General features: G+C 37.8%; 1 protein-coding gene across 1 annotated transcript in view; it reads left to right on the top strand.

Annotated features, from left to right (window-relative positions):
• The window catches only part of TMX4 (thioredoxin related transmembrane protein 4), a 44,389-nt gene that overhangs the window by 5,796 nt on the left and 14,991 nt on the right, over window positions 1-23,602 (top strand). The window contains exons 2-4 of the mRNA XM_009233294.3: window positions 9,687-9,802; window positions 18,459-18,504; window positions 20,149-20,277. Coding sequence (XP_009231569.1) covers window positions 9,687-9,802; window positions 18,459-18,504; window positions 20,149-20,277 — 291 coding nt within the window. The remainder of the gene's footprint in view (window positions 1-9,686; window positions 9,803-18,458; window positions 18,505-20,148; window positions 20,278-23,602) is intronic.

Genomic DNA, 23,602 nt, shown 5'->3' with positions numbered 1-23,602 from the left:
TAGGTCACTCAGGACTTGCTTTATGAATCTGGGTGCTCCTGTATTGGGTGCATATATATTTAGGATAGTTAGCTCTTCTTGTTGAATTAATCCCTTTACCATTATGTAATGGCCTTCTTTGTCTCCTTTGATCTTTGTTGGTTTAAAGTCTGTTTTATCAGAGACTAGGATTGCAACCCCTGCCTTTTTTTGTTTTCCATTTGCTTGGTAGATCTTCCTCCATCCTTTTATTTTGAGCCTATGTGTGTCTCTGCACGTGAGATGGGTTTCCTGAATACAGCACACTGATGGGTCTTGAGTCTTTATCCAGTTTGCCAGTCTGTGTCTTTTAATTGGAGCATTTAGTCCATTTACATTTAAAGTTAATATTGTTATGTGTGAATTTGATCCTGTCATTATGGTGTTAGCTGGATATTTTGCTCGTTAGTTGATGCAGTCTCTTCCTAGTCTCGATGGTCTTTACATTTCGGTATGATTTTGCAGTGGCTGGTTCCGGTTGTGCCTTTCCATGTTTAGCGCTTCCTTCAGGAGCTCTTTTAGGGCAGGCCTGGTGGTGACAAAATCTCTCAGCATTTGCTTGTCTGTAAAGTATTTTATTTCTCCTTCACTTATGAAGCTTAGTTTGGCAGGATATGAAATTCTGGGTTGAAAATTCTTTTCTTTAAGAATGTTGAATATTGGCCCCCACTCTCTTCTGGCTTGTAGGGTTTCTGCCGAGAGATCCGCTGTTAGTCTGATGGGCTTCCCTTTGATGGTAACCCGACCTTTCTCTCTGGCTGCCCTTAACATTTTTTCCTTCATTTCAACTTTGGTGAATCTGACAATTATGTGTCTTGGAGTTGCTCTTCTCGAGGAGTATCTTTGTGGCGTTCTCTGTATTTCCTGAATCTGAATGTTGGCCTGCCTTGCTAGATTGGGGAAGTTCTCCTGGATAATATCCTGCAGAGTGTTTTCCAACTTGTTTCCATTCTCCCCGTCACTTTCAGGTACACCAATCAGACGTAGATTTGGTCTTTTCACATAGTCCCACATTTCTTGGAGGCTTTGCTCGTTTCTTTTTATTCTTTTTTCTCTAAACTTCCCTTCTCGCTTCATTTCATTCATTTCATCTTCCAGGGCTGATACCCTTTCTTCCATTTGATCGCATCGGCTCCTGAGGCTTCTGCATTCTTCACGTAGTTCTCGAGCCTTGGTTTTCAGCTCCATCAGCTCCTTTAAGCACTTCTCTGTATTGGTTATTCTAGTTATACATTCTTCTAAATTTTTTTCAAAGTTTTCAACTTCTTTGCCTTTGGTTTGAATATCCTCCCGTAGCTCGGAGTAATTTGATCGTCTGAAGCCTTCTTCTCTCAGCTCGTCAAAGTCATTCTCCGTCCAGCTTTGTTCCGTTGCTGGTGAGGAACTGCGTTCCTTTGGAGGAGGAGAGGTACTCTGGTTTTTAGAGTTTCCAGTTTTTCTGCTCTGTTTTTTCCCCATCTTTGTGGTTTTATCTACTTTTGGTCTTTGATGATGGTGATGTACAGATGGGTTTTTGGTGTGGATGTCCTTTCTGTTAGTTTTCCTTCTAACAGACAGAACCCTCAGCTGCAGGTCTGTTGGAGTACCTGGCCGGCCGTGTGAGGTGTCAGTCTGCCCCTGCTGGGGGGTGCCTCCCAGTTAGGCTGCTCGGGGGTCAGGGGTCAGGGACCCACTTGAGGAGGCAGTCAGCCCGTTCTCAGATCTCCAGCTGCGTGCTGGGAGAACCACTGCTCTCCTCACAGCTGTCAGACAGGGACATTTAAGTCTGCAGAGGTTACTGCTGTCTTTTTGTTTGTCTGTGTCCTGCCCCCAGAGGTGGAGCCTACAGAGGCAGGCAGGCCTCTTTGAGCTGTGGTGGGCTCCACCCAGTTCAAGCTTCCAGGCTGCTTTGTTTACCTAAGCGAGCCTGGGCAATGGCGGGCGCCCCTCCCCCAGCCTCGCTGCCGACTTGCTGTTTGATCTCAGACTGCTGTGCTAGCAATCAGCGAGACTCCGTGGGCGTAGGACCCTCTGAGCCAGGTGCGGGCTATACTCTCCTGGGGCACCGTTTCCTAAGGCCGTCGGAAAAGCACAGTATTCGGGTGGGAGTGGCCCGATTTTCCAGGTGCCGTCTGTCACCCCTAGAAGGGGAACTCCCTGACCCCTTGCGCTTCCCGAGTGAGGCAATGCCTCGCCCCTGCTTCGGCTGGCGCACGGTGCGCTCACCCACTGACCTGCGCCCACTGTCTGGCACTCCCTAGTGAGATGAACACGGTACCTCAGATGGAAATGCAGAAATCACCCGTCTTCTGCGTCGCTCGCGCTGGGAGCTGTAGACCGGAGCTGTTCCTATTCCAGGCCTCCTCATTTTTAATGACATCAACTCCTCTATGGTTCCTTTTGGAATTGCTTTTTTTTTTTTTTTTTTTTTTGTAATAGAATTGAGAACACTAAAGCCTCAATAAGTTTTTAAATGAGTGAGAGCCAACAACATCTGTGCTTGGCCATGTTGATGGTTCAAATTTTACTTTTTTATGAATGTATAAACCTAAACATAGTAATCAGTTGCTCTGAGTTTGTCATGTGTCCAGTTGTATGGAATATGCTTGGCCTGTGATGCCAGATGAGTCTTGTAATCTGGAGGTAAGCCGTGTAGACACAAGGTCATTTTAGGAGACATTCTCTTTTTATCGAGTGTACTTCAGAATAGGTGGCTAGGAAGCAAGGCTGTAAAGGAAAGTTGATCCAAACCATTCCATCCAACTTCTTTATACATGCTAAAACCCAAGTGCTCATCCTGAAGAAATATTTTGGTTCTTATCTATTTGTGATCTATTTTTTTCTGTATTATCAGGTGATACTCTTCCTCCTTGCTGTGAAAAAAACTTCAGTACTTGAAAAAATATAAAATTCATTATATCCTCGGTACCACTAGAGGCCTGTTATGAATTTCTAAGAATTCATTTAAATAGCCTATACGTTACCAGATTTTTTTTTTTATGTATATAACAGAGAAAAACAAAATGCGTTAAAATTAGCTTCATCTTAACACTTAGTTAAGATGAACTGGTCATACATAAATGGAAATTGTTAGTAGTTCAAAGATGTTGTAGTTAACTTCTTTAAGGAAACAGATTGAGAAGCTTTTGTTGTAGTTAACTTCTTTAAAGACACAGATTGAGAAGCTTTCTGCTAGTATCAAAATGTATTCATTACTTTGAATGACAGTTCTTTATTTGTTCATTTGCTTATATGCTGTCTTTCATCTGGGAATTTTTTCTTTTATACTCCATGTCATACAGATCCCCTCTAATGCAGTTTCTGGTTATATTGATATAGATAATTTATTCTTAAGAATCTAGCAGTATTTGGCAGCCCTGAGACATGAAAAGCTTCTATTATGAAATTAAATTTGGTTATTTTTTCTTAGTCTTTCAAACAGTCAATTTTTTGGATTCTTGCAATTGAATTTCCAGTGTTTTAAAAATGTATCAGTTAAAAGTATATTTGCAGTAATTCACTGTTTCTATTCTGATGTTTTTAGAAATCTGAAAAGTTCTCCCACTGCTACATACATTTTCTTTTATGCTATGGGCTTATTGTTATTATTATTATTTTTTAGACGGAGTCTCACTTTGTCGCCCAGGCTGGAGTGCAGTGGCGCGATTTCAGCTCAGTGTACCCTCTGCCTCCCGGGCTCAAGCGATTCTCCAGCCTCAGCCTCCCAAGTAGCTGGGAATACAGGCACCCGGCTATGGGCTTATTGTATACTCATTTGCCCTTTTTCTGAATTAGGAAAAATGATCTAGTCTTTAAAATACTATCTGATGCATGCTTTTCTCTATTGCCATTGTTTTATACTACTCTTCATTCAGTTCCTTTGCAACCTTTTGCTACTTTCAACATTTGCTTGGCTCTCATTATGTCAGTCCTGGAGAAAATGACTTTTGTTCTTTTGAAACATGGAAGTATGTAATATGATACATTCTGGTGGCTTTTTCCCCCAGAAGAAATAGATAGCCAAGCGGCTTAATTTTGACGTTCAAGCTGATACTCAGAAGAAAAGTATGTCTTTGGGTTAATTTACCTCTGTAAAGCATATAAATCTTTATAAATTATTGCCTTTTCTTATTTTTGTTCTTGGAATGATCATGTTTCAAAATTTAAATTAAACACCTGGTGATGGAGCAAAGCTTTGTTTATTTCCATAGGACATCTAGGTTTTAGTATTATCTTTCCAGCCTTCCTTTATACCTGGAGAGAATGTGTTGAACATCATTACCTTAACTTGCCCATGTCAAACAGAATTTCTTGCAGTTTAATAGATTGTCTTGATGTCTTGATGGAATGTTTGAGAGATACTCACTAAATGCTTGTGTGTCAGGTTCAGTGTTGGGGAGCTGAGAAGGTGAAGAAGAATGAGACTTCCAAGAGATTGGCCTACTATGCTCTGAAGGAAATATGTAGTATAAGTTATGTTCATTTATTTAGTAAATGTTTACTGAATGCTTCCTCTGTGTTGGACATTCATCAGTGCTTCCCAACAGGGCACTATTGGCATTTTGGGTGGACTGTTCTTTGGTGTGCAGGAATGGCCCACATGTTGCAGAACCTTCGGCATCCTTGCCCATTATATTCTAGTAGTAGTCTCAGTCATGCGACATCAAAAAATTATAACTCCCATTCCCTGTGCATACTTCCAAATGCTTCTAATTGAAAACCACTGCTCTAGGTACTGTTATGGGTATTTAAAAACATGTGAATATTTGATTTTAGATAGTTTCCACAAAGGGTTTAAAGCCTCATTAAAACTTGTCATCCTTATCACCTCCATCCACCTCCTCACTTCCTCATCATCACAATCACAGTTCACAGTTACATTGCTTACATCACATGTTCCAAATAACTGTTTTATTTGATCATTCCAGCAATCTAGTGCAGTATTATTCCCATTCTTACTGACTAGTGGAGATTAAAAAAAAAAAAAAAAAGAAGCTGGCTAATGCCAGATCCTTAGTAAGTGGTGAGCAAGGCCATAACTATAATGCAGGCCTGAGCTTTGCAGTTTCTGATCTGCAGTTCCCAGTTCTTCTGGGCAGCCTGGAGGAAGGCACAGGGCCTGGTGGACTCTTGCTTAGGCCCTCAGCTAGCCAGCACCCTGACTCACATGAGGGCAGGCCTTGTTCTTGCTGGATTCAAAGGCCCATCCAAGCTTTTACCATCTCTCTAGTTTCTGCAAGTAAAAAACATTTTTACTGTATACTCATTCCTGACACTGTTCACCACTTAAACAGGTGCCCTGCCTTCCCAACATCGCAATCCCCCAGGAAAATTCTTTCTCACGATGCTTTGGTTGTGTCTTGCATGGTCCTATCACAACCAGTAATTACAAATTTATTTATATCCTTTTGTACTAGGTCTTTCTTTGACTACCTCTATTATAAGCTTTTAAGTAAAGGAACAAGGTTATTTTTTTCCTTCCCTGTTCATCTCCAAAGCTTTAATAACTAACAAGTAGTTTGTGTTCAAAAAATACTTTGTGACTAGGTAAATGAGTGAATAATAGATTAATTGCTCTTTTATCAGGCACTTCTTCAAGCACATCACTGAAGGAGACATCTTTATATATTTTGTGAAGTCTTAAGGATAATTACTATCATCTCCCATTTGTTCACTGATGGAATATTTATTGTGATGGCCTAGGACCTTCCAGGCTCTGTTCTGTGGTGCAAGTCATGCGGCAGTCACTGCTTTCGTGCAGTGTTAATTCTAGCGAAAGTCATGAATTCCACTTTCTCTAGCAGGTGTCATGATTTTCATAGAGCTGCCAGTTTTTATGTTTCCTCTACCTTTTGTGATAACACATTCTAGAAATTACTGTCCAAAGAAATAAATTTGAGCATAAGGCTTTCAATTCATGGGTCATTCCACATTTGCCAAAAGGAAGAATAACACTTGATGTAGTTAAGGCATCTTTTGTTGACACTTTGATTTAGTTTCCTTTATTAAGTCGTCAAAAGATGAACCTAGTATACCTCTTTCCTCTTCATTGTCACTGAGTATTCTGAGCATTTTGATCAAAGTAAGTTCTACTAAGTGAAAATTGACTGGATCTGTTATTGACTGTCTCATTTCTGCAAAGATAAGAAAAAGTCAGGAGAAAAGAGAGTGTACTGAGAAACACTGGTGAAATTAGAGTCAAGACAGAAGAGTTGTTCATTATTGGTAAATAAAAATTTATCGTTAATAAAATTTCCTTTCTAGGAAATAAATATAAGTCCTTCTCTGAAATATTTAGCGCACCTAATGAAATCTTATACCAAATTCAGTAAGTTCTTGGAATAAAAGATTCAAGGTCCTTCAACCTCGTTCCATCAACAAAACATGGACAACATGGACAACAAAAACATGCTGTTGAATTTTGTTTCCCAGAAATGGTTAAAAACATTGCACTGACATGTAAGTTGGTGTAATTTACCAGAGCTTTTTGGCTATCTGGAATATATTTCAAATATGTTTATGAAGTTTACTAATTTTACATACCACTGTGACCTGCAAACAAGTCAACAAAAGTTCAGTAGAAAAGATAACAATTTACAGTTTATATGACTATAATGGAGCTAATTGCTCTTGGAGGCTCTTAAGGATTATGTGTAAGAGACAAAGTTGTGGCAGGTCATATCTTTTATAGTTCTTAGGAGAAGATTGCCAGTGTGAACTAGTTTGAAGTAAATTTAATGAAGATCATGTTCAGTTCTTTCTGATGTGTTGAATTTATGCATATATACATAAATTATATATATATGTTATCCGTGTGTACACAGAGCGAGACAGGAGCATGAAGGTCACATGACTGATCCTTGCATTCATTTTTGTCCCTGGAGGTATTTTACTTAGTTTCTAAATTCTTGTGCAAATTACTGTTCTTTAGATACAAAAGAATATTAAAAACTTTAAAAACTGCAGCAACAATGGACCAGTTCCCATGCTAAAGACTCAGAGCTGGCTTATCTCTACCACTGAAAGAACATCTGGGTGCATTCCAACACAAATCAGCTGTGATTAAATCTGTGAAATAATGGCATTAACAATGTCACAGACCAGTGGATAGCAGCTATGTAGAAATGGCATATCTAAAATTACCTCAATGGCATATCCGAGGATGCATTATAATTGTATATCCGAAGGTCAGTTTCACCAAAAAACAACTTAGTAATAGCCTATCTAGAGATTAAAGCCTGTATTTTTTAAATTATGAAACGTGCATGATTTAATAATTACTGATGTAGCACATGTGCCTGTGATTTATATGCAAAGAGCGTCCTAGGGAAATAAAGAGGATCTGAAGTTCATTATATTACATTATACTTCAAGATAACTTCCTTATTCTTGTTACTTTCTTATAACTTCTTTCTCCCTCTGAATGTTGATGTTGAGTTTTATATTCCTTGATGATTTTTATCAAAGAAATACCTCCATCTGTGTTCTTGCTCTGAGTGGTCTTAAGCACATCTCTATACCTGCTTTGTCTGTTTGGCAGTGAGGCTATAAGGTCAGATGAGCTAATGCATCGTAAAAGTGTCTTGAACCCGAAACAATATTACAAATGAAATTTGTATTAATGGTTGCTCCTAGTAAATAAATATGTGCCTGCTTCGTATTTCATCTAATCTCTCAGTAACCTTCTAAGGTAGCTACTGTTATTATCCCATTTTACAGTTGAGGAAACTGAGGCATGGAGAGATTATTAACCTGCCCAGAATATCATGATTAATTCCTGGTTGATCTTTCTGATTGTTCTGGCAGAGCTCTTATCCACTATCATGGAATACTTGTTGAAATGTACTTAATTCAGAATTCCTTTTTTTCCTAAAGTTTGCCAACTGCCTGAGTCTCATCTGTTACTTGGATATTTAGAAACTACATAGAAAATAACTTATTTTCTCAGATGAAGAATATGATTTTCATTAAAGTTGATACACTTGTTTATTCAGCAAACATTTATTGAACACCTACTGTATATCAAGAATGTACTTTGCCTTGGAAATACAGAGACACGAAGGTTTAAAAAAAATCTACATTCAAAGATGTCAGCAGATTATTTTGTTGTTCCTGTCTTCTGGATCTCAGGATTTGGACAGTGAGCTGTAATGGGAAGATTAATGACGTTTTAGAATGATCTTGGAATTAGCTATATAGTAGTCTTTTCTAGAGATGGTGAAGAACTGTGCTTGCTAAGTCTTGCTGCTTCTGGGGCTTTGCTAAGTCTTGCTGCTTCTGGGCCCTGTCTGGAGAAAGTGATGAATGCTTTGGCTTTGGGTAGCCCATTCTCTTCTGGGTTCTGCCTAATTTTCAGTACTTTTTGTGAAATAAATGCATTCCTTCCCCTAGTCTTGGCTTTTTAACCCCTGACTCATCTTTTATAATGTGAAAGATCAAAATCTTGCCCAATTTCAGTTTTTGCTTTTTGTTTTGTTATTCAGCAAAGTTGGTTTATATGTGTCATTGCATTGATTTTTTTTTTTAATGATACTTACCAGCATGCTTTTGCACAGTTCAAAGTTTTGAAGGGATTTGTAAATGATGACCTGACAGGCACCTTTGAGCCTAAATCTTGTTACAGGATTTGATCAATTTTGTACTTTTCCCCTTACTTTGTTTCCCTTCCTAAGGCATTTTGTGTGTGTGAGTGTTATATTCTATTGGCAGGCATTCTTTTCTACTTCTCTTTCTCCCCCCTGGCTCCTTTCCTCCCTTAATACAGAAATAATAGGTGCCACATTTTGTAAAAACAATTCAGGAATGGAACAAATGAAAAATAAATTGGAGGGAATTGACATTTTAAAAATGCTCGGCCTGCTTACCCACAAGTTGGTATATTTCTCTATTTATTCAAGACTTTATTATGAAAAATTTTAAACAGACACAAAAATAAGAATAGTATAGTGTTTGCCCCCATGCTTATCTCTGCTCATTTCTGGATTGTACCATCCACAAAGAGAGGAGGCACCAAATCTCCTTCACAACTGTAGCCTCAGCTTCTACCATAGTGCTTTCTTAGTATTTATTGAATGAAAAATAACTGTAAAAAGTAGGGTTCTGACTTGAAAGCCAAGGTATTTTTAAATTCTGCTAAATTTAAGAAAGTGTTGGGTAGAGCTGGTTTAGCCTGTAGCTTCTACTTTCCTTTTCAGAATGTTCAGAATTACCACAGATCTTGGAAACATTCTTGAGGATGCTCAAACAACAGATTTGGTCTCTGCCCATCAGATCTGTATCTTCGATGGATTTGAAACTGGTTTGGCTAGTTTAGGGTCACCCTGTGAAAATTGTTCTCCTTTAGTGGGGCACTAAAAAGAGCGCTTACCCTCAAAAATCAAAAGCTATCTGGAGAGAAAAATAATTGTATGAATAGCATTGAAATAAAATGTTTATGGATAATAATAATTATTGGAAATATTCTCAAACTTTGGCCAAATTTTTTCCTATAGAATTGACATTCATACATTAAATCCTAGTGGGGACAATGTGCTTCTGTTTTTCTATATCAAACGACTTTGGAAAAGCCTCCTTTTATAATTTCCCTTTTTTAATAATTTATTTTTTAATTTAAATACTCGATTTCTCTATTTTGTTTTGCAGATTTCTTCTGTATGTTTATCAATATAATTCTTATTCTTCTCTTATAGTTACGCCCCATGGTGTCCATCCTGCCAGCAGACTGATTCAGAATGGGAGGCTTTTGCAAAGAATGGTGAAATACTTCAGATCAGTGTGGGGAAGGTAGATGTCATTCAAGAACCAGGTACTGTAAATGTTGAACATAAAATGCAAAAGTTTACCGCCTTTTTATTTTGAATTTTTTTCAAGCATATAGAAAAGTTGAGAGTCTGGGATATTGATTACCCATGAACTGGTCACCTTTAATTAGCAGATTACATTTTTTGCATAGTTAGATCTGTCTTTACATGTATGTGTTTGCACATACATATTTGCATATATATTTCTATTTTTTCTATTTTTATTTTGCTGAATCATTTGAAAGTAAGTTATCGACATCATGATAATTTACCCTTCAATTCTTTAGCACGTTAAAGGTGTCTTAATTATTTCCCATGTGTCTTTTTTTTTTTTTTTTACAGTTTTTTGACTGAGGATCCAATCATGGTTCATAAATTACATTTGGTTGTTATGTCTTTTTAGTCTCTTGCAATCGACAATTATCCCCCATCTTTTAAAATGACATTGATATTCTGAAAAGAAAAAGCTAGGATTTTCCTAGGTGTTTCCTTATGGTGACATGTAACTTATAAGAATATTAACTTATACGAGTATTTTCTGCAAACTGAGAGTTTAGGTGCATGATTTAGCTTAGACATTTATGGCAAGAGTACTTCTAAGATGATGCTGTGACTTCATATTACATCTCATTAGAAGGGATATGCTATCATCATTAGTAATGCTAATTTTGAGCACTTGGATATGGTGGTGACACTAAGTATCTCAATTATGAAGAAAGGATCTCACATTGTGATTAGCAAGTAACCTCTGGGATGATTTTTTGGGGTTTTAAGATCCATGATGCTCTTGCCTGAATCAGATATTATATTTCATTGTGGTTCCAGAGAGTGAATTTCTAATTCTGTCATTTTGTCTACACTGATTAGCTGTGAATGATATAATTTTTCACAAGAATGAATCATTTTTACCCCAAAGAGTGGAGTGATACAGACTTTTAAATTCTGAAAAGATATATACAATAAATGTGTTTGTAGTTTTAAAACAACTGTATATTATATATAAACTGAGACGAAAAGTTGGCCTTTTATAATCTAAATCTCTAAAATGTGGCTATTTTCAAATTTTAACAGTCATCTTTTTCATTGACATTCAATTTATACCTACTGCATCCTTTCATCCTTTTACAAGGGCAAAAAGAAGATGGGCATAGAAGTGTAGACATTAATTTTCTATAATAAACTATGAGTTCAAAAAACACTTAAGTAATGAAGTACCAGTTACTTGGATAACAGAATAGATGGTACATGTTAAAATTGATGTGTCAGCAAACCCGTGGAGCGAGATTTCTGTTAAAAGCCATGAATCCTCATGCCTCTATCTTTGTAAGCATTGTCCTCCATCTAGAGATGGACAGTTGAAGCTATTAGTTCATGGTTTTGGCTGTTATAATAAGTTAATTCTGTTTGGAGGCTAAATCATTGCAGATACATTTTTGCCAGAAACTTGTTTTCATCTGTAGAGTTTAAGTAAAATAAAATCAGGTGTAAGACTTATTAATTACTGGGCACCATGCACGTTTTATGATAGGTTTCTTAAAAATGCAGCTGGTCAATTTGCATTTCAGTAATTTGGCACACCTGCTCAGAATTTATAGCATAATTTGAATTAAAAGAATTAAACAGCCTTGTGATGGGTTCACAAATCTTATGTTTAATTAAATATAGTCTTTCCTTCTAAAAATGTAGACTTGCAGCTATTTTTAACATTATGAATTGATTAGGTTTTCTTGATAACGAAATAAGAGAGAAATTGATTTTAAGAAATATTTTTAATACATTCAGTGTTGACTCAGTTTTATGTATATCTGAGATATATATACTTGAAATATTAAAAGAAGAAGGAAAAAACTCTGGTATTCTGTAGGAATATTGAAAAAACGAAGTCTAATAAAAGATTATTATTTTATGTGTTTGAACAATTTTTTATAGGCAGAGGCTCTAGAGTTATTTTAAATGATAAAAATTTTAAAAGTGCAACTCATAAATAAAAATTAGGAGATAAACTTCTACATGCATGATTATTTGAGAGACATAGAAAATATTCATTTCATATTATACTGTTTTAAATTTATAATTTTACTTTGAATTACAAATTTAATGCTTTCAGTTAATCTTTTAATAGCGATTAGAAGCAATGTGTTTATTCAACAAGTATTTGAGTTTCTACCATAAACAGGCCCTGTTCTAGATACCAGTGATACAAAGGTGAATAAGGAGGACAGAGGTCTCGCTCCTCATGGAGCTACATTCTAGTGGAGGAGATAAATAGTAACAAAAGAAAACTGGCAAATAATGTCAGATGGTGGTAAGGGATATGAAGAAAAAGTAGGATAAAAATGTACAAAATTATTGGAGCTACCTCTTAAATTAGGATGGCCAGGGAAGGACCAGAGATGAATAGGTTTCAATTTATCAAGACCTGTTTAGCCAGAGGTCTTGATAAATTGAGGAAGTAAATTTCAAAAAGCTTTGTGGGAGAAGCATTCCAGGCAGAGCAAACACCACGTGCAGGTAGGAGTGTACTTGGCTTATTTGGAGAACAATAGGACCGCCAGTGGAGTACTTGAGATAAATGGGGATGGAGAAGTAGCTAGGGACTAACTAACAAGACCCTGTGAGGTCTTGTTGGCTATGACAAGGAGTTTAGATTTTCTGCAAAGTATGTGATAGGGAGCTACTGGAAGATTGGAGCAGGAGAGAGATATGATATGATTTATATTTTAAAATAATTCCTTTGGCAGCTATGTGAAAAAATTGACTACAGGGGATCAGAAGAAAGCAAGGAGAATGGTTAGGAGGTAAATCAGTAGTCCAGAGTTGAGAAGATGGTGGCTTGGACTAGTAACAGCAGTGTTAAGTGGTGGGATTCTTGAGATACTAGGATTTTTTGATGGATTGGTTGCCAGATGGGGTGGAAAAGGAGAAAATGGAGAAGACTGAGGAGACGTAGGTTTGGGACAGGGGCTAAGTTTGGGATGTTAAATAGATATCCAAATAGAGATGAACTAGAGATATAAGTTTGAGGACCATCAATATACTTGGCATTGGAGCTAGAAGAAAAATTCAGATTATCTGTGATCTGTATGTGCCAGAGTAGTGAGAACAGGCCACTGCAACATTTAGAAAAAAAGAAGTTGCAGCCTGGTGCAGTGGCTCACGCCTGTAATCCCAGCACTCTGGGAGGCCAAGGCGAGTGGATCAACTTTGGTCAGGAGTTCAAGACCAGCCTGGCCAATATGGTGAAACCTTTTCTCTACTAAAAATACAAAAAATTAGCTGGTGTGGTGGCGGGTGCCTATAATTCCAGCTACTTGGGAGGCTGAGGCAGGAGAATGGAGAATCGCTTGAACCCGGGAGGCAGAGGTTGCAGTGAGCCGAGGTAGCGCCATTGCACTCCAGGCTGGGCAACAAGAATATAACTTTGTCTCAAAAAAAAAAAAAAAAAAAAGAAGTTCCATCATAGGAGAAGGAAAATCAGTGAGATAAGAGAGAGAGGGAGAAGTAGGAGCGTCTGGTAGCCAAGTATAGAAAGATTGTCTTAATGTGATACTAACTCACTGGCAAGCCTCCAAGGCAGCTTGCCTCTATCTTGGAAGCAGTTTATTTATTTACTTTTTACAAACACTAACGTCTTGAATGAACAGTAAAAACTCATCGAAATGATATTATTTTTCCCCACAGTTGAGCACTTTACTGTGTATTTCTGTATACAAATTTCTATTTGGTTGCAGATCTTCATTAGTATATTCTTGCCTTGCCACAGAAGTGCTAGTAAGGAATAATTTCAATTCTTTCCCTGTAAGTAAAATTTAAAGAGGGGAAACAATAATTTTGAAGTGTCATGCGTACTCTTTAGTTATTCTTATCACTCTTCCATCAGTATATCTATTAAAATATTCTTTTAAGTATTTTAAACAAGGTAAGATTTCAGATTTATCAGTGAAACGGGAAAAGTTCCCTTCTCCCCTCACAGGGTGTGCAATGGGGGTGTGGCTTGCTTCTTTTGTGCCTGCTGCTCAAACCTCTAGGGGGAACATGCAGACGGGCAGGCTGTGGGGCTCCGATCCCACGGCAGCATAAAGGGGTGAATGTTTACAGCTGAAGCCCCAGTGGGCGTGTGTTACCGTGTGCTCTTTCAGTTTAGCCATCCATAGGTGGCTTGTGTTCGTCAGCTCAATTAGACCCCCCTGCCTTATCACAAGGACAGAGGGCTTCTTGCCTTGGTGTACCAGAAGAATCGGATCACATGTGGGCTTGGAGAATGAGTGCAAGGTTTTATTGAGTGGAAGCAGCTCTCAGCGAGGTGGATGGGGAGGCCAGAACGGGGATGGAGTGGGAAGGTGGTGGTTTTCCCCTGGAGTTGGGCCACCCAGTGGCTGGGCTGTCCTCCAACTACCCTGGCCAAACTTTCCGTTGTTCTGCGGGTCGACTTGCCAGTGTCTGCTGCTGTGTTCTTCTGCTGGTGTGCTCCTCTCAATGTCCTCTTGATGTCCAGCGGCTGTATGTTCTTCTGCCGATGTCTTCCTCTTGACTCCCAGCTGCTTGTTTGTGTGCCTGCTAGAGACTCAGGGTTTATATATGCACAGGATGGGGGCGTGGCGGGCCAGGGTGGTCCTGGGAAATGCAACATTTGGGCACAAAAACTGAAATGCCTGTCCTTGCCTAGGTCCATGGGCACAGCCCCGAGGGTGGAGCCCTCTCCAGGGGCCGGTCTTTCCCCTCCCAGCACTTCCCTGCCCGTCTCCCATATCATCAAGACTAGAGACTATTATCATGTTGCATTTTTATGGCTGAGATGTAGAAGCCGAGGAAAGGGCAGCCCTTAGATTAGGTTACATTACATTGCCTGTTTAATACTGCATAGATCAGGTGATGTTTCAGTTGAGTTGACTTTGGAAAATTAAATTTAATGAGTATATACTTGAACCTTCTGTTCCATGCAGATGAGCTTAGTTGTCAAGGTCAGGAAAACAGCAGCTGCTCATAGATCCCCCGTGAGTGATGGCTATTTCACTAGATTAGAGGTCAGCCAGTCTCCTGCCACAGCCAAGTGTAAGCATTGTCTTTAAAACTACTGATTAATGCAGAAGCCAATTTAGTTTACTGTGCTTTAGTGTTATATTTTAAATTTTATAATTGTAAATTTTATCTTGTTTTCTATTATGTTGACAACCTTATTTCAATCTCAAAGGTAAGGTTAATTCTCCTTTTTTTCATTAGTTCTCCTTTTTTTCATTGTGTTTTCCTTCTGCTATCCTCTTTGGTGGTAATAGCAACATTTAGTAAGCATTTACTTCAGCCTGTAATTGTGCTATACACTTACATGCATTTTAGCTTCATAACAACCCTGTGAAGAACAAACTGTTTATCTCTGTCTTACTCAGAAAACTGAGGCTAGGATAGGTTTAGTAACATGACAAAGATAACATGCTAATAAATAGTACAACAATGGCTAATAGATAGCTATTAGCTATCTCTGTTTTCTTAATACTGAACCTAAATAATTTCTGTTGCGTTTTGGCTTATCAAAATGTAATTCTCTTCCATAATTTTTTTCTTTCTTTAAGCTTTTAATGTTTCTTTCTTTTGGTGCATGTGTTTAAGATAAGGTTTCTGATACAGTGTTAAAATCTATCCTGCATTCTCCATTTGTGCCTACTTTATGTTGCATCACAGTCTTCATTTTAAAGTGGAAGTTACCCTTAAAGTAAAAAAGGCATGTAGAAATTTTGGAAGGCTTTGTGGCCTAACTTTATCTTTTTTACTGAAAAGCTTAGGAGTATACTTGTTTCTTCTAAGCTTACTGAAGTTATTGCAGTGAATTATTATCCTGAAACATGCTGCTATTATGATGTTCAAATTCTTTGTCAAGATCCACATTTAACTTAATGTTATTAAACCCTGAAGCCACAACCTCAGATGGTGCTTCTGTGTTCCAAGTGGTCATGTTTTAATTTTCAGGTAATGAAAATTTCCCTTGACATGTCATAGAATCAGTGTTAAAGGTTAGAAGACATTTTTGGAGTGCTGAGCTGAGACCCAGAGTTTTCGGATGTCTTTTAGCCTCCCAGAAGTTACTTTTTTTTGTTTTTGAGATGAATTTCTTATGGTATTGGATCTACAAGGATTTAGTAGTGTGTCATCATCTAAGGAGGACTTCAACTGTTCTGGATCTTGTTGTTGTTGATTTTACTGAATATATCATTACATGACAGAATATTATTCCAGATAGCAAACTGAACTCGTGTCTGAGTTGGATGCTGCAGCCTTGTTGTTAATATTCCATATAGATTGTCATTTGAAGAAGTATTAACAAACATAAATGAAAGTAATCTTGAGGTGATATGATTTATTGGTCTTTATTTTAATAAACCTTAATTGATGGCCTTGTAAATTGGTACAGTAGTCACTGAAACAACATAGCAATTCATATCAAGAGACATAAAGTTATTATACCCTTTAATCTAGCAATTTTGAGAACAACTCTCCTGTTATTCCTTTTAGCCAGAACCAGAAAGATGCAGAAAAACCTCAGAGACCATCCGTGACTTTGATACTTTTTCTTGGTACTCACTGATTTTCATGAGTACATTTATTTGTAAAGATAATTTATGTTTTCTGAAATAAGGTGCAATTTCTAAAAGACTTAAGACTAAAGCCTCCTGAATCTGGAAATGTTTTATATATTGCATAATTAAATGTGTTTTATGAAATAGTTTTCTACTTATTTATTTATTGTCATAGCCAGTGATGACTAAGAACATACAAAAGAGCAAGTTAAAAAATCACTTTGTGATACCTAACATTTAATAGAAATCTTGTCTCTTTATTCTGATAAAAATAAAATCTAAGTAAAAAACTTTAAGAGGTGATGAGATACTATTTAATTTCTTCATTCCATTTTAAAAAACCATACAAATAAAATATACATTCTTAATACCATAACTGTCTTTAGATAAAATTTTTGGCTGGTCATAAGGAACTATAGCTAGGTAAGAAGTAATGTATGAAGCTGTTCATAATAATTATCTTAAACCAAAGGCATATACTAGATTTTTAAGTATTTAGGAATAACAGTACTTTTTCCCCTGGCAATTTAGAATTGGAAGTATACTGTAGGATACCCTTGTTCCCCTCCAGGGTGAAATCCTGAGCAATGTGAGAGATGAAAATGCGCTTAGAAGTGCTTGTTACAATCCTCAGTTGACCTATTTTTGGGTCACTTGCGTTTATGTTACTGGTGACAAAACTTTTTTTTCCAATGTACAATGACAAATTTTTGTAGTAAATGTTTCTTTTTGTGACATTGACTTTTACTAATCCAGAGTACTGAGTTTCCTTTTAAATACAATTGAGATGTTTTGGAATCCACTTGGTCTGAAATGAAATAAAATACAGAATTCTTTGAGAAGACGCATCATTTGATACTAAATTATGTTGAATTTGGATTTAATTTATAAAATGGGTGAAAGTAAATTTCCCATGTTATTAAAAGTAGAGCTTCAGTGTTTTGAATTGCAAGTTACCACAGGGATGTATGATTTGAGCAACTTAATTTGAACAGATGTTTGATTTTGTCCACATTGTTCTACAGTGGGAAAGGCAGCTGTGATGGAAAATGTTAAAATGATGCCTCTGTCATTTTTCCATGTTGGCCAGGAGGATCCTTAAGCTTTCATTCTATTTACTCATTCTTGGTGCCCATGCAAATATTATTTATTTGTAACCTTTAAAGGGCAAGGATCTGTTCTTTACTCCTAGTCTCATTCAGCATTTTTTTGCGGACCTACTCTTTTTTTTGATATTATCATTCTCTGTTTGTGGTTGTGATTGTGATTATTTGAATAAGTTATTTCCTTCTGCTACTAGACTATAATCTCTGTGAGAATAAAGGTTGTACATGTTTTTATTCATCCATGTGTCTTGAGCGGTAACCACAGTCTCTGGAACAAAGAAGGTGCTTGGTAAATATTTGTTGAGGTACTAAGGGTTTTATTTATCTTTGTCTTTACATGCACGTAGCATAGCATTTGATATGTACTTAGTGTTCAGTAAAGGTTTGCTAAAACAAATTGGAAAAAATATTTTTCACATACATATATTCCCTTTACAGTACTTACAGATTTTATAAATGTACAAACATTATACATGATCTTAAGCATTTCATATTACTTATTCTTTTTAAACTGATAACTGATGTAATCATATCTATAGTTTGTTGAGTCCTTCACTATGTACCCAGCACCATGTTAAGCCTAATAATACTTGCCCTAATCTAACTTTAGAACCATTAAGTTAGGCTTTTATATACCCATTTTATAGAAAAAAGGTGACTGAGACTAAGAAAGGTTAAATAATCTAAAGTTACAAAGTTAGTAATTGGTAAGTAGGTATTTAACTTTGCAAAACCCTAGTTTGCATGACTCTAAATCCCATCCTTTCAGCCTCCTTACAATCCAAGTGATGCAAGTTGTATGTCAGTTACTAGAAAGTGTTAGATAATAAAAATAGGTAGAAATGAAATTTCTGTAAGTCAAAAAAAATGGTAAATGTGAGTCAATAATTGCAATGATTTTAATAATGTGATTATGAAAGTAAGCTCAAGAATGCTTTTTTTGGAGGACTTAAGTGTAACTTTTGTTCTGTTTATGCTTCTTGTAGGTTTGAGTGGCCGCTTCTTTGTCACCACTCTCCCAGCATTTTTTCAGTAAGTTTAAATAATCTTCTAATCTTGCAAATATTAGAAATCAATAGATGTGTACCAGGAATTCTAAGTTGTCTTCCATGACTGCCACTCATTCAGCTTAACATGTGAGGGAAACAAGGCTGGTGTGCTCTGAGTGAGAGCTGTGACAAGAGAAGCTTTCCTGGAGTGCTGCAGAGACAGAGGTCCTAATGTCAGGGGTAGGTGGGCAGGAGAAGTCAGAGATTTCTCTGGTGATATCAGAGGTGGGGTAATTCCTAATATCTAAGTAGGAATGCATTAAGCCAACAAGGTAGAGAAAGTCTTTCCAGTTAAAGGAGATAGCATAAAAAAGCCCAAGAGAGAATGAGCTACCTTTTGAGAACTTTGAACTAGTTCTTTATGGCTGGACCACAGGTATAGCTGGATCATGCTGAGTGACGAGGCCAGAAAGACTCAGGTACAGGCAGGGGAAAGACAAAGAAAGTAGTGGATTTCAGAGATACTTAGGAGGTAGGATCAGTGGGACTTGGTGACTGATTAGCCATGGGAAGGAAGAGTCTATGATGACTACCAACAGGCCATGTGTAACTAACTAGTAAAAGCTATTGCCTGCCTTCAAGATTAGGAGCCATTAAAATAAGAGGAGGTTTGGAAGATAGAGACAAAAATCCAAAAGATAAGTGTGACTTGCCCTTCCCAGTTCTAAATGGAGAAGTCTAGGTACAGTTTGATGTCAGGATCCAGAGTTCAGAAGAAAGATCTAGACTGGAGATACATACTGAGAATTCCTCAGCATTGAGGTAAATAACAGTTGAAATATATCTAGAGATAACATGTTTGGTGGGGAAGGGAAGCAGGTCAAGGATGGAACCTGGGATTGGCCAACATTAGGACATCTGCAAGGAAGACAGTGAGTGAAGGAAATGGAGAAGGAATGCTCAGAGCAGTAGGAAGAAGTCCAGAGAGCTCCTGTCATAAAAGCCAAGCAAAAGGAAGAAAGAAGTGGTATTCAGCAGTGAATGAACAATGCCAGTAACAGGTGAAGGAAACAGAAATGGATACGGCACTTAGGGGTCATTGGAGACCCCCAGTATGAGTGGTTTCAAGGGAGTCCTGGGAGCAGAACCCCCAGTTGCACCAAGTAGTGAATGAGACATAAAGAGGAGAAAACAGCAAGCCTAGACTCTTCCTGGGGGCCCTGATTGCTGCAAGTAGGTGAGAGGGAGGCCAGGTTGAAGGTGGGTATGAGGTTTTTTGTTAATGTTTGAGGAGAGGGTCTTGAATGACATAAATTTGAAAATGTGGATACAATGTTTTAAACTTGATAACAATGGCTGTTTTGCTATTGTAAGAGAAAAATTAAAGTAATTGGTAGCAAAAATAATAAAAAGTAACTTGGCATATTAAACACTGCGAAGAACTCTGCTTTTAGTCACACTTTGTACGGTGATAACATAGAATGTTAACACTTTTAGGTTTGGATTTCTCACTTGTAATAAAGCTTATTAATGCTTTCTGATTTATGTCTATGTATATTTTTCAGTTGAGTCAATTTAAAATTCAAGTGGTGTTCAGATGTATCACCAATAGCTATTTTAATTTTTATTATCTGTAACATCTGTTATTTTAATGCATTTGCTTTCTACTTGTTTTCATAATTTATAGTGCAAAGGATGGGATATTCCGCCGTTATCGTGGCCCAGGAATCTTCGAAGACCTGCAGAATTATATCTTAGAGAAGAAATGGCAATCAGTTGAGCCTCTGACTGGCTGGAAATCCCCGGCTTCTCTAACGTAACTTAATTTTTTAATGACAAGGTGTTATTAATAAAACAGGAGGTTTTAAGTTAATAGCCTGTGGGTCTCAAAAAAGCCTATGTTTTTCTTCACATTTACTTCCAATTACCCAGATTACTCATGGCCATGCTTAGCCCATGCAGTATTTCTGATTTTGTGACCTACATATGTTTCAGCTGGTTTTTAGTATACTGGGAATTAAGTAGCCAGATTTGAGTGGGTTACAGAACACCTCTTTTCCAGCTTTTACACTAAGCCACAATGACTATTTTTCTCTTTACAAAATGTGGTATTGAACATCATTTACCATTCTTCCTTCCTTTTAAGTTGTTGATGAGACAGAGGAATAACTCTTCATTGAATTATAGTTTATGAAGGAATTGCTATTATATATTATGTGGAAAATAAAACCTGTGGAGTCTTTGGCTGCCTAGCAAAATACCACAGGGTATAGTTTTGGCCTTGATGGCAAACTGTATAATACTTGGTGAGGTAGATTAGGCCAAACCATAACAACTTTTTCCACAGTTGGTTTTAATTTTGAATGGATTGTCATATATATAGATAATTTTATATTAGTATATACACGTAAGAAATTTCCCTACTGAAAAAGGAGCAAATCAAGTAATATTTCAGGAGTAAATCATCTAGTGGCGTCTATATTAATATTAAGGAAACACATAGCTTACTCTAAAAACAACTCTCACATTTCATTCTACAACCATTTGAGCACAGATTTAGCCAGTACTTTTCTAGGTGCTAGGTATTCAACACTGAACAAGACAGGCATTCACCTCAGGTACAGAGAATCATAGTTGGGATAAGGGTGGATAAAAAACACAACAACATATTTTACAAAGACAGGGGATAGCTCTGGGGTTATGGACCTGCTCTTCTAGATGGAGGGAGTAGGAGACATTTCTCTGAAGGGACGCCTCTAGGTGAGATCTGAATGATAGAAGGAACTAGCTTAGGCAAAGAGCAGAGGGAAGATTATTCCCAGGAATGGGTATGGCATATGCATAAGCCCCAGTTTGGAAAGGAGCTTGGTGTACTTAAGGAGCAGAATGGTGACCAGGGTCAAGCATAGTGAAAAGGAATGTAGGATGAGCTGAGCAAGAGGGGCAGGCTGAAGCCAGATCATGCAGGGCCTGTGGCCACAGGAAAGAAGTTGGAAGTTATCAGCACACACAAGGAGAAGGTGACCCTTAGGAGAGGAGATTGGAGAGGGCAAGAATGGATGAAGTGAGTCGAGCCTTAGAGTGGTAGCTTGTGTCAGGTGGCGGCAGTGGGGATGTGGGGATGGAGAGGCTGATTGGATTTAAAATATGTTATGAAGGTAGGCTTGGCCAAGGTGAAGGAGAAGAAGGATTCATTAATACAAACTTACAAGTTTCTGGTTTGAGTACATGATGGATCTTGGTACTTGTTATTGCCTTGGGCAAGAGAAAATTAAGGATTCTGTATAAAACTTGTTGGGTTTGAGATGCAAACTTTGTAGAACTGTCACGGTGGATGCTGTATTAGTCCATTCTTGCATTGCTATAAAGGAATACTTGAGACTGGGTAATTTATAAAGAAAAGATATTTAATTGGCTCATGGTTCTACAGGCTGTACAGGAAGGATGATGCTGGCATCTGCTTGGCTTCTGGGGAGGCTTCAGGAAACTTATAATCATGGTGGAAGGTGAAGGGGAAGCACATAACATCACACGGCCAGAGTAGGAACAAGAGAGAAGGATGGAGGCACCACACACTGTTAAACAACCAAATCTCCTGAGAGCTCACTCACTATCAAGAGAATAGCACCAAGTGGATAGTGCTGAACTATTCATGAGAATCCGCCCCCGTGATCCAATCTCTTTCCACCAGACCCCACCTCCAGCATTAGAGATTACAATTTGTTAGGTATAATGCTTACAATTTTAAGGAAATTGAACACTTGAACAAAGGATATTTATCAAAGCAATTTTATTTTTGCACAGAGGGGTACCTTTTTGGCCAGTCGCCATGAGAGCACACTTGAACAAAGGGGTACGACAGCCTTTATTTTTGATGCAAGTCTTGCCCCTGTATCCTTTTTTTATTGGCTGGGGTCAGGAGTGTAATCTAAACTAATTTTAGTTGGCTAAACATTTGAATTTTTTTAGATAAGGTGGGCATGTAGAAGAAAGAGGAAAGGGGAAAGGGTGTCTGTAGTGAGTCAGAAAGTTTTTTTTTTTTTTTAAATAAGGAAAGGAATGTGAGTTGGTACTGATAACGCCTGGTACTGTGGCATGCCTGGGCATTTAACAAAGGCAGAAAGGAAAAAAGAAAAAAAGAGAGGGGGTGGTTAACTCTGAATTAAAAGATTGATTAGGCTATTGGAAGAGAAACCTTATCATATTTCACAAATTGAACATACGATTTAGGTGGAGATACAGATTCAAAGCATATCAGATGCATGGAAATGGGTCCCCATGAAGAATTCAGGAACACAAAAAACCTACAGACAATGTTGAGGTGAGGGGAACACCTAGAAAGAAGGAAAAAGAGAAGAGTACTTGGGGATGAGTCATGGGCCACCCCCAAATTAAGAACCTGTGTTGAGAAGTCAGCCAAAGGAAACTGAAAATGAGTACCAGAGAGGCAACATGAAAAACCAGGGTCTGCCATTTTCCAGAAGCCAAATGAGAGTGTTCAAGAAGAAGGGCGTAGTCTCTTGTATCCCATGTTACTAAGAGGCGAAGGGAGATCAAGTCTGAGACATGGACATTGAATGAAGCATGGTGAGGTCATCATGGCCTTGACAATCTGTTCCTGTAGTGGTGAGGGTGGAAGCCAGATTTTAATCGATTAAAGGTACAGTAGAGAAGAAACAGCATGTGTAGAGTCATCTGGAGAAATTTATCTGTGAAGGTGGAGGGTCATGTGAGGTCCAGGGATACTCTTTTTAAAGGGTAAAAGAGAGTAGAGCATGTTTATATGCCAGTGAGACTGTTCTAGGAGAGAGAGAGAAGTTGCTCGTGCAGGAAGGGAGGATGAGAGAAGAACCAAGTCCTAATAAGACAAAATGGGTAGGATCCAAGTCACAAGTGGAGGAATTGGACTGTGATAGGAGAGTTAGACTTTTCCTGTCATAACAAGAGAAGGTGGATGCAGGTGGACACCAGGCTCAGAGTTGGTAGTGGGAAGATGAGAGAGAGTACATGGTGGCTTCTGATTTCACAGTGACATATGAGGAGTGCTTGTTAGCTGAGGGTACATGGGGATGGGAAGATGTGTAAGTTTTGAAGAGAAGGAAAAGGAAATGAGCTATTTTCTTAGTTAGAGCTTAGAAAGT

This window comes from Pongo abelii, chromosome 21 (genome assembly GCF_028885655.2).
Source record: "Pongo abelii isolate AG06213 chromosome 21, NHGRI_mPonAbe1-v2.0_pri, whole genome shotgun sequence".
NCBI lineage: Eukaryota > Metazoa > Chordata > Mammalia > Primates > Hominidae > Pongo > Pongo abelii.
Note: the sequence above shows the minus strand (reverse complement) of the source record. Positions and strands in the feature narration are given on the sequence as shown.